The sequence below is a fragment of the Corvus brachyrhynchos genome, unplaced genomic scaffold, assembly GCF_000691975.1.
Source record: "Corvus brachyrhynchos isolate BGI_N302 unplaced genomic scaffold, ASM69197v1 scaffold325, whole genome shotgun sequence".
NCBI lineage: Eukaryota > Metazoa > Chordata > Aves > Passeriformes > Corvidae > Corvus > Corvus brachyrhynchos.
The window spans coordinates 120,259-132,324 of NW_008238356.1; the positions used below are offsets into that span (position 1 = coordinate 120,259).

Genomic DNA, 12,066 nt, shown 5'->3' on the forward strand with positions numbered 1-12,066 from the left:
ATGGGCGAATGTCGATGTCTGTGGGAGAGCGATGGTAACGAAGCGGATTAAGGGAGGGTTTCGCAGGGGGAGTCGCTGTGGAGATCGATGGTGACGGGTGTGATATCTGCATTGTTCCGTGAGCTTCGGGAAGGCTGTTAGATCACCGGTTGCATTTTTTATTGTGATTTTTATTTATTGAAGTAAAGTGGGATGAGGGGCTCGTGCACCGGTTTCTGTACAGGAAAGGGAGCCTCAAAGGCCCAGATGCACATGCCGAACTGAGGGGTAACCTGAAGTGTGTGGGATGATTACAGGATCTTTAATACCGCTGGAATCCACCCACTGGTCAGGAAATAAAATCAACTGTATCATTTCTCCTTAATTAAAACAGAGGTTGCTATTTTAGAGCTGCAAGTATGCAGAGGCAGCGTTTATCTAATAGAAATTTGGCTTATGTTAAAATAAGCCTTTTGAATTAAAAGATGTCCAGTGTGATGCACTGTGTCGCGTAGCTCCCTGGTAATAGTTTCTGCCTGGACTCACAGGCCTTTAAATATTTTTGCATTACGGTCTGGTGTGTGGATGAATGGGTATGTTCCAAGTGGATGCAGGATGTTTACGGTGAAGATTTTTTTCTTGGGCCTTGGATATGAAGTAGTGATAGGTACTGGGGGAGTAAACTGCCTCTTCAGTGAGGTAAGGCAAGTTGAAAGGAAAAGTTCAAATATGTTTTAGTGCTTCCATATGAATATGCTATTTCCTGAAGATTATCTTCTGGATATAGAGAAAATTGGGATCTCTAACTGGTGTGGGAGAGTAGTAGTGGACACAGATGCAGCACTCACAGTAATAATGTTCTGTCACATTTTGGCCTGATTTTGGTTTATGGCAGTGCATGATGTGACTTCCAAGATTCACAAAGAAGATAAAATAGATTGCTCTTACTGAATATTGTGGATAAGTATGAGTAATGATAGACACTTGCTTCAGGAGAGGCAGTTCATATATTTAACCTGTTACTCAGGTCCAAATTGTTTCTATATATTCTTGATTTTTCTTGCAGTAGTGCTAGAGGGTTCTCCCAGATTTTCAGAAATATATGAAATTCTTTGAATGAGACCAATATATATTACCTAGTGAAGAAATTCAGAGATTCACCTCTGCAGTAAGGAATGCAGAACTTGTGCTGCTTTGCAAAGTTCTCCCATCACTATGATGAAGTATTTGGGGTAGGTGATGGTAGATTGGAGTCCAGTTATGGCATTGCTTTGGCCCAGATGATGTGTGGTGATCCGCAGAAGAAAAGCGGAGAAGCCAACCCATAGAAAGTGTTAGGGAAAGCTCTGTTGAGTTACTGTATGGAAGATTCCTGCATTCATCATCAATGCCACCGAAGAGCTCCAACAGACTTGTGAAAGTGGAGGCATGATGTACTAGAGATCTAGAAGGGTGAACTTCTGGCTGCATGTAGCAGCATAGCTCTATACCCGGGTGATAAAACCAGTATCGAAATTGTTACTGTACATGCGTTTTTTTGTCTTTCATTTTGTCAGCTTCTGTCATATGTTTAACTGAAAATGTATGTGCTCATTAGGATTAACACTTAATGATCTTGTCTTGTGAAATGCTGTGTGTGGTGAAGGACTCTTGGGAGTCTTGGTATTGTGTAAATTCAAGTTTCAATTCCTGAAACAATTTTAGGGAAATTTCTTTCATAAGTAGGTTTATCTTAAGTACCTTAGAGCACTTTTTTTTTAGTTACTTTCATTGCTTGCCCAGCATAGCCAATTGCTCGGTTACTAAGTTTGTTGTTCGTGTGGGTCATTCACATGGTTATGAGACAGACAAAACCATTTTAAAATGAAAACATATTAATTAAAAATGGTGAGGCTGTTAGCATGAAAACCATCTGAATGTGCTTAAAATCATCTGGTTTTTTAACATTGGATAGATGCTTACTGTCCCATTTCATCTCTTCCCCCTCATTTTTAGGAGGAAAATTGCTAGTGCTGTTTAATTTTATTTTATGTAAACAAGCAAACATATTTGGGTCTTCTTTTTTTTTCTTCTTCAGAAGTACCAGCTTCTCAGTCCCACTCTGTGAAGTATTATGGGTCTGAAAAACCTAAGTGCATTAAGGATTTTTAAATGTGAGACTAAGGAATATCCTTTGGCTTTTAAAGAGAATACTAGTGCCATTTAAGCTAAGCGTTATAAAGTGGCTGAGCATATTCTTCAGACTAGTTGCAAGAGCAAAGTGAAAGGTATTATCAACCTTTCAAAGCACAAAGAAGTGTGTCTGTGCTAGGTTGTTTTGTTATTACATGTGGTTAAAAATTAGATGTACACACATAAAATTGCACACTTGTAGCAAACATAAAGAAAGAAACTAATCTTTTTGGTTCAGAGGAGAAGGTCTTTTTCCTCCTTAACTTGTGAAAGACACAGTGCCTTCTTGGAAACTTTGGAACTAGTTTCCTTCTAATTGTTACTGTGTCACACACATACACATGAACACACACACACACTGTGCTGGGTATACTCTTTTAATGTGCTCACGAAATCAAAGAGTTCAAAATCTGAAGTAATTTGTGGAAAACTTCTACTGTGTGCTATTTTTAGGTATTAGTTTAAAAACAAACACTCTGATTAAACATTAAAATACCACTTGTAGATACTTTTTTTGTACATCATTACTTGATTTTTTTTTTTTTTTTTTTAGCATATTAGCATAGGACAGAGTGGGGTTTTTTGCAGATGTAACTGTGGAAAGCCAGATTTCATAAATATGCAGTGAAGCATATTACATAGTAGTAGTTTCAGCTAGCACAAATTGGCTGTAGTGTTTTGAGACACTCTGGAACAAATTCAGTCTTCCACTGAATTTGGTTTTAATCTCCTGTATTTTTCAAACTCTTCTGGATTTCATTACTGCTGAACACTTTGTAAAACCCTCTGATTGTTCTCCAGAGCTTACAGTTGTTAATATTCGTCCATTGTTTGCTGTTAGCTATAAAAACACAAATGTTTTTATAATAGGGGAGAAAAAGAGGTGTTTTAATGTTTTATATTTGTCTATGCCAGTGTGTTCTGCATGCTTTTATTTAAGCACATATTTACATATTTATTTTTAAGTAGTAAGAGCTATATGCTGTCATACTTATATACATAATTTTTTCCTGCCATACATGTAAATTTTGCAAGGACTCAGAAAGCAGCATTTGAGCCTACATGACAGATTGTAGCCATAAACCATCACTCCTGGACATAGTCTGCCTGTCAACTCTATACGTAAATACTGTATGCTGTTTTCTTACTGGAAAAAGCCTTGAGTGTCTAAGAAAATAATCTGCAAGTGTTGTGCTATCTATGCCTATGTGTCTGTAAACCATGGCCAGATGAAGTTCTGGAGATGTGTGTGACAGTGCTACTTTTTTTCCAGCATATTGGTTGGTATTGTGTCATGTGCAAAGCAAGTTTTTTTAAGAGTTATGTTTTTAAGAGTTAATGTTGAAGATTGTGGATGTGTCAGTGAAGAGACTTGCCTCAATACAGGTGTTCTTCTCTTCTCCGCTCATTAGCATAGAAAGTAGGTGGATGATAAACTGTTTGAATTGACGTCAACAGCAGTCAAACGCCAAAAGATGCTTTTGAACATAAGGTGAATATATGCAGATATTTCTTAAACCTGTGTCAGCAGAATTAGATGTTTAAGTACAGAACGTGGTGTATTCACAAACATCTAGACATTGTGCAGATATATTGAAGAGGAAGTGGGTCTGTTAAGCCAACAGTGGCAAACTCTTGTTTTATATAACTTCTTCAGCTGGAGAAACAAGCTTCCTTATTTTTCTTGTAACTTGTCTTTTTATCAGTCTGCCCTACTCATACTGAACTCTTTCAAATAATTTCAGGAAATTGACACCGTACATATTTACTACTGTAAAATGAACAGGTAATTAACCTACTTCTTCATGCATATTGTAGCTAGATAGGTAAATATTATCTTATTTAGCAGAAGCTGTTTCTAAGGAAATATGATTTCATTCTGGATGTATAACACCTTGATGTATTTTCATATACACAGATACGTCCATATATATATAAGAATATCTCTTTTGTGGGATAGGAAAACACAAATCATCATTTGGATATCAGTGTGACAATGTGAAAGAACATATATATAGAAAACATTTAGGAACATTTATTTTTAGTGCACCACAAAAGGACATCTTGTGTGCAGCCATTAAAAAGTGTTTGTGCTCTTTGTTTTTACTACCCAGCTATTCAGCTGAAGGTCTGAATAGTTAAAGAATTCAGACTAATTTAACTTTATTTACATGTCAAAGAGCCAAGTGACCCCTCATTTGTATGTTACACTGACAAACAATGTTAAATAAATGTAGGATGAAAAAATACATGCGGAGCAGAGAAATTTTTTGAGAATGTATTTGAGTGTGTGTTGCCAAATAAAGAAATAATAATTCTGCTCCTTTAGTTGCTTCATTTTAATTTTGTTGTTGTATGGTGGTAACAGCAATTTCATAGGGGAAAGTACTACCTTGCAATGTCTGCAAAACTAATCACAGGCGTGAAATGAAGTAAGGTAGATGTCTGATTAATAGTGAATTAGCTTTGTTGCAGCAATAGAATGCTATAAACACAGTATTTTTTTTTCCATCAGCTTCCTTAAGCTGAATGGTAGAAGACTGAAGAAAATCTGGTTTTGTTGATGAATGCAACTGTGTATGAACAGCTGTTACTGATGAAATTACGGAATTTTTTCAGCATTTACCTTTTATTTACTGTAGTTATCAACCTAGCAAGAACAAAGAGCAGGAAAGCAGGGGAAAACAGAGGAAGAATTAGCATATAGGAAACACTGGGAAGCCATACACATGGTTTTGTCTGCAAAGAAGGAAGCATGCCACAGGTTTGAAATGTTATTAACTCTGTGCAAAGAAGTTAGATGTATTAAAACTGGATGAGAGAAGTCCAAGAGATACCAAAGATTTAGAAGTTAAGTTTTGAAAGTTACTGGAGAATTCCAGGAATAGCACAAACATTTTTTTTCAGGCTAAAATAAAGTTTAAATATGAAATGTTCTGAAAGCATGTTTTTCCCTCAGTAAGTAGTGCTGATACTGAGACTAAACTGAAGTGTGACTGTCTACAGATTTTTGTCCTTTGTAAGTTTTCAACGGACAAATGGCATGGAATAATCAAACTACCTAATTTGTACACTCTACTTAGTGTTTATCAGTAGTACAGAGTTTTATCCCAGAACCCTGATGCAGATGCAGTTGCTAACAGAAAAGTACTGTTGTTGATTTCATTCTGCGTTTGAGAAAGTGGTGTGGCTAATCCAGAAATAAAAAAAAAATCGCACCAAACAATATTCCTCCTTTGTCAATCCATTAAGGCAGAATCATCTGACAAACTACTGTAATGAACTGTATGATTTAGGTGAGCCCCACTGTGGTGGTTCACCTCCTCTTTCTGTGGAAAGCAGGTGGTGTGCAATACGTGTATTGCTTGAATAAGCAACAGAACATGAGAGTTTATGGAAGTGGAAGCACCTAGTGAATTCAGTAAGTTGAAAAGATAAAGGCTATATCGCTATTGCCTCAGCAATATTGACAGCTGTGTATTGACAGCTTCATCTGGGAGCTGTGCTGTTTGTAATTCAGATTGACCTGTGTGTGGAAGAAGCATCTGTTAGGAATGAATGAGAGTAGGTAGTTTTGAGTAGTGCCGTAGTCTGAGTTTGGTTTTGCTTCAGAGTACATGAATGAGATTTTTACCCAAGGCTCTGTTCTGACTGATTATCTATGCCTTTTATTTTGTATCTAGGAGAACGCCATTGTGGTCCTTGTTGAAGTACTTTGGTGCTCAGTCTCAGTTGTCAAAAGTCTGTTGAAGGAGGATTTGCTTTTCCCAAAGGAAATTGTGGAAATGGCAGTTAAAATTTGAAATGTTGTATTTTTCCACTCTACCCCCAGTCTTCTCTAAAGAGCTGAGTGCAGTTAGATCCTTAAATCTTTTGAAGTTAAATATATAAAAAATGAAATGAAAAATATAACTCAAATCTTGTTAAGTATCACCAAACGTGGGTCAGAAGAGTGTTTGCCCAGATGGGGTTAGCCATCTTTAAGTTAAATCCAAGGTAAGAGCACAGGTTTCTGTTCTGTAGAAACTTGGTGTATCTGGATGTGGAAGAAAGCAAACCTGTTCGAGATTCTTTGAGTAAACAGGAATCAAGGTAGCAATTACTCGTTTAGTTACAATATAGCCATGAAATCAACCTAAAGAGATCCTATTCTTGGTCATACTTTTCATAAGCTAAGGTATAATGGAGTGAACATGTTTTAGGTACACTTTGAAATTACCCATTAGGAAAAAATATTTAATTACAATAGTACTTATTCTTACGGCACAAAATACACATTACTATCTAGTTTTGTTAATGTGTTTGTCACTGTACCTGAGCTATATGCTCACTGGACACTAACATAAGCTTCTTGGTCCTATCATTGCTATAATGATAATCTTTGTCAAGAGTCCTTGTACTGAATGAAAATATTTCTGTGAGTTAAGGAAACTTGCTTTTATTTCCTTGTTCTGTAAACCCATCACAGGACAGTTTTTAACTCCTAAGTCTTCAATGTTAATGTTAATTATCTTGCTTATATTAGAAAATGTTGAAAAAGAATACTGAAAGGTATTTCAGCCCACATTTCTGGGTGAACAGCATCATCCAGAAAGTCAAACAGAAAACCTCTGTAGTAGCTAAGTGCAGCTACTGCTAACTCAGAAGGCCAGAAAAATGCAAAATACATAGAAGTTGGAAAAGATGCCGTCATTCTTCATGCTTTTGGTAACTGATCAGGTTTGGGAAATTGATGATCAAGTATGGAACTTATATTTTGCTCTGATAATGGGTTTATGAAGCACTGTAAGTGCCACTTAGTCTCATAGATCAGAGCAATAAAAGCAATTGAAATTAAATGCTGAAAAATAAAGGCATCATTCATGTATCTTGAATAGAATCTTACACAGCTGTCCAGTTAGTTGGAGGATCTGGTGCTTGCCTTTTTGGAGTGTGCTGTCTAGATGGTGTTGAAATGAGACATTTATATTGGTAGTTAAACCGTTCAAAGATGGTTTGCAAAAAGGAACAATAAAAACAAAAACCAAACAAACCGAAAGCACTCCTTTGTAAAATTTGCTTTAACTCAGTTGATCTTATAGGAGGGAAAATAATGATTCTTAAAATACTTCTCACTTGTGTTTCTGTTTTATTGTTTGTTTTTAAAAAGAAAATAATAGTAGCCTGGAAACAGAGATGCTGTGTAGTTATGCTGGGGAGAAAAGGCCAAAAAATAAAGGACATGATCTTACACCTATATTTGAATAACTCTTGTTAAATTCTCTTTTCCTTCTTTTAATTTCTTGTTTCTGGGTTGATGGAACCTGATGCTTTGAAGTATTTTCATACACAGCAACAATCTTCATGCGACTTGAAACTCTCCTGTCCTGAGACTGCCAGTTATTTGAGGAGTGGTTATGATGTATGCACCTGGTCATCATTAACAGTGACAGGATTAGTATCTTATCTCAGAGTGCAGGCCACCAAACAGCTGTCTGACTGACTTGGCTCATTATTAAAAGAGAGATTTGGAGATCACAATCTGTTTATCTCATTTACCCTTCCCCATATCCATTAAGTCCTCTTCTAAGTGATTTTTTTTGTGGGGAGGTTGGTCTGGAAAGTTACAGGTGTTGCATGTCATGGCAAAAGGATTTAGTATAAAACCCCATGACAAACACTTGAGAAACTTTTTTTTAATTCCCCAAGTAGGGGAAGTCTCTTTGGTAATGTTAAAATTCAAGACAAAACTCATGGAACAGATAGTCTTTAAATACTTGTTGAAACATATAGAAGATACGGAGGTGTTCATTATAGTCTCAGCAAGGTTTCATGGAGGACTAACTGCCTGACTAATCTGTGGCCTTCTATGATGGTGTGACTGTATCAGTGGACAAAGGAGGACGTAGAGATGTCATCTATTTAGGCTTCTGTAAGGCCTTTGATATGGTATACCCCCCAGTATTCTTACTGTTAAAATTGGAGTGAAGGAAGTTTGATGGATAGACTCTTTGATGAATAAAGAATTGACATGATGGCTGCATCCATGGAGTTACGGTCAATGGTTTAATGTGCAAGTGGAAACAGTAATGAGTGGTGTCCCTCAAGGAATCATACAGTTTAGTACTTTCATTATGACATAAGCAGTGGGAAGTTGCACCCTCAGCAGATTTCCAGGTGACACCAGTCTGAGAGGTGCAGTTGATACCTTTGACAGGAGGGGGAAGCAGGCCTGTTGGAGCCTCACAAGGTTCAACAGGGCCAAGTCCAAGGTCTGGGCTGCATTGCATGTGGGTTGGGACAACCCTTGACACCAGTACAGCGTGGGGGATGAATGGATTGAGAGTAGCCCTGTGCCGGAAGATGGAGGGGTACTGATGAATGAAAGATTGGACTTGAGACAGTAGTGTGCACTTGGAGCCTGGAAAGCCAGGGCTGCATCAAAAATCTGGCCAGGAGGTCAAGGGAGGTCATTCTTGTCTGGTGGGACCTGGAATACTGCATCTATCTTTGTGGTCCTCAGCACAAGAAGGACATGGACCTTTTAGAGTGAAAAGAGCTCAGAAAAGAGCCACAAAATTGATCAGGAGCAGATGAGGCACCTCTCCTATGAAGAGAGGCTGAGATAGTGTGGGTTTTTCAGCCAGGAGAAAAGAAGATGCCCGAAAGACCTTGGAGCAGCCTTTCAGTATACAAGGAGTGTGTATAAGAAAGCTGTAGAAAGACTTTTAACCTGGTTCTGTCAGTAAGAAGGCAAGGAGCAATGGTTTTGAACTGAAAGTGAGTAGATTTAGATTGGACTCTCAGAAGAAATCTTTTACAAGGAGGCAGGTGAGATGCTGAGAAGTGTACAAGGCCAGGCTGGAGGGGTTTTTGAGCAACCTGGTGTAGTGGGTGGCATAGGTGATTTTTGAAAGTACCTTCCAACCCAAAATGCTGTGTGATGCTATGATTGGACTGCTTTGGTAATAAGTAATTTCCTGGACTTAAAGCTGTTGTACATCTTCCGAACTTGATAGCTGTAATAACAATGCTTTATACATGCGTTTTCCCCCCCCCCTCTGAAAACACAAAATGCACCTAAACATACTTCTATTTTTCCTGGTAAGAAGAGAATACTGAGAAGAAATAACATAAATTTTGTTTTGTACTGTGTTCAGTTTCCTGTTTATCTCAGCATTGAATTGGTAAATAAATTAAAGGAGTTAATAAACGTTTAGTCTGACTGATGCAAAGATGGATTTCATTTAGGTGACTGTCTCTCCTGGTTTAGCAGCTTATTTCATAGGAAGGCAGAACAGACAATTTAGGACTAATTTTGCTTTCATCTAAACATAGAACCGCATATTTTCTACAAATGGAACAAAGATTCACTGGAATTACTGTATTCCATTAAATTGACTAACAACATGCTTCACAGAATCACAGAATGTTTTGAGTGGGAAAGGATCTTAAGGTTCCAACCCACCTGCCGTGGGCAGGGACCTTGCACTAGACCAGGTTGCTCAGTGCCCGATCCAGCCTGGCCTTGAACACTGCCAGGGATGGAGCATTCACAGATTCTCTGGGCAACCAGTGTCAGTGCCCCACCACCCCCACAGTTAGCATCAGTAAAACGGCTTGTCTTTCAATCCTTTAAACTTGGATTTTAATACCATTGGTCTTCATAGGAGTCCAGAAACATTCTCTGCCCAGAACAATTTTTGTTCTCTTAGGGTTTATTTACTTAATTGCATTCATCCTTGGCTCTTACCTGCAAGACAAGATAATAGTGAATTCAGATTCACTGTGATTTTGTTCTGTGTTTGGCTCCACAACATAATAATGCACTCCTATTAATTACTAGATTTGATTAGGGTTAAGAACTAGACTCATGGTAATCTCTGAAGATTTTAGCCTTTGAACTAAAACTAGATATCGTGAGCAGAATTTTTGCTAGTAGCTTAATTGTGGCTGTGTTCCCTTCACGAAATGCAAGCCTCTGATGCTGAACAGTGAAGTTAGTATGTATGCCTTTAAATTGTTTTCTTGGAGAAATGTATGACACTAACATTCTCTGGGTAATGACATTCTTGTGCTTGTTTGGTTTTTTTTGTTGTTGTTTGTTTGTTTTGTTTTGTAAATTTACAACCACGTTAGTTTTATTAGTGCAGTTTTCATTTGGTTATTCTCAGAAAATACTTTGAATGTTTTGATTTACAGACTTTTTTGGTCTACAATTTCATGTAGTAAAGTGAGAAGGATAGACTTAAATATTTACATTGCATTTTTTTGTCTATGGAGATTTCCCATTAAATAATATAAAGCCAGTAAAGCAGGAGGAGATGGTCTTTTTGTTGTTTAAAACAACAAAATATGGTGGGATTTTTTTTAACTTGGATTTATGTAAAGTCACTATAACTGTATGACTTGTCAGGCTGCTAGGGCATAGTCTTTTGTTAGAATAGCTTAAAAAAGGGGGGGGAAGTATCATGAAAACACTTTGCAATGCTTTTGCTTTATATTTTAGTTGCTTTTATTTTCAAGGAGTGACAGTATTTTCTGGAATAATCTATAGGTGGAGAAACATGTAATCACCTTCTGTGTCTGTTTGTTTTGTCTTGTTTACATGATACCAAGCTGCTTCTGCTTAGTGACGTGGAATTTTCTAATACCTTCCCATTTCTTCGCAACTTTTTTTATGTGTACAGAGGATCAAAACTCTGGGGAAGTAGTCAAAACAGAACCATAAGCAAGACAAATGTTTATTTGTTGATGGAGTATAACTGTCTTATTTAAAACAGTATTTCAACCTACTAATCTAGACTGTAATTTAGGTATAGTGACATTAATTGTGTATATTACTATGCTCGATAACTGAGGCTTGTTTGTGGGTTTGGAAAGGTTTCTTTTTGTGGGTATTTTTGATGGGGTTTTCTTTTTTGTGTGTGTGTGTGTCCTTTGAAAGGGTGGTATGTGTTTTTTTGAACCAGAATACATGGTTGCACAAAATGCCAGCAGCCTGTCTGATAAGCTCACTCTTTATTGTGGAATTCATTTTCTGACATTAGATAAAGCATAAGAAATAAAATAACTGCACTACTCATTTTTTAAAGTTCATCATAATCATGAATATTACATTACATTGATTATCAGCTTTGAGGACAGAAGGAAAATACTCCAGTATCTTGGGGTTCAGTCTGGATGGTTCCGTAGTTCAATTCTAACTTTGTAACTGTAGACTGGATTTTATGATCCTTTTTTAATTGTTTTTGTAGCTGGTTTTTGACTTCTTTCCAGTTCAAGGTCAGTATTGAAGTACAGATCATGAGAATTGAACAGTGATGTGTATATTCTTTTTATGAAAAGTATTTAAGTACTGCTAGTTGAAATACCACTGTCGAGGTGTGTTCAAGGAGTGTAACAGCCTACTGAGCCATGACATTAAACTATTCATATTTAGATGACCGGTATAATTTAAATGCTTTTCTAAATAATTGCTTTTTAGGGTGGGTTTAGTCATTGTTTAACAAGTTTATATTTAACAGCATTTGGATGCACAATGTTTGCCTCTTTCTGTTTTATATTAGGTGGTTAGTCTAATATACTTTTCAGCATCATATCATTGTCATTGTTTGCCAGTTCACAGCTTCTGCATCACCTATGAGTACTGTCAGTAATAATTTTATGTATTTATTTTATCTCATGGGTGAAGATTTTAAAGGTTTTTTTAAGTCTTAATATTGTTGGAATCCTGTTTGGAAGACAGTTATCTGTTGAGGACTTTTGCTTGTGTAGTTTACTACTTAACTGTTTAAACAACTGTTACTTAATGCGTGCTGTGTTGGTTTGTTGTATGATCAGTTGCTTAGCAGATGCCTAGTTCTTCAAAACCACTGACTTTGTACAGCATACCATCTAAATACTGTTAACTCCATAGGTCTTTGTATGTGATCT

General features: G+C 37.0%; 1 protein-coding gene across 1 annotated transcript in view; it reads left to right on the top strand.

Annotated features, from left to right (window-relative positions):
- Window positions 1-12,066, top strand: part of LOC103616457 (guanine nucleotide-binding protein G(q) subunit alpha) — a 112,347-nt gene continuing 100,281 nt past the window's right edge. Inside the window, exons 1-2 of the mRNA XM_008634627.2 lie at window positions 1-34; window positions 749-828. Coding sequence (XP_008632849.2) covers window positions 1-34; window positions 749-828 — 114 coding nt within the window. The remainder of the gene's footprint in view (window positions 35-748; window positions 829-12,066) is intronic.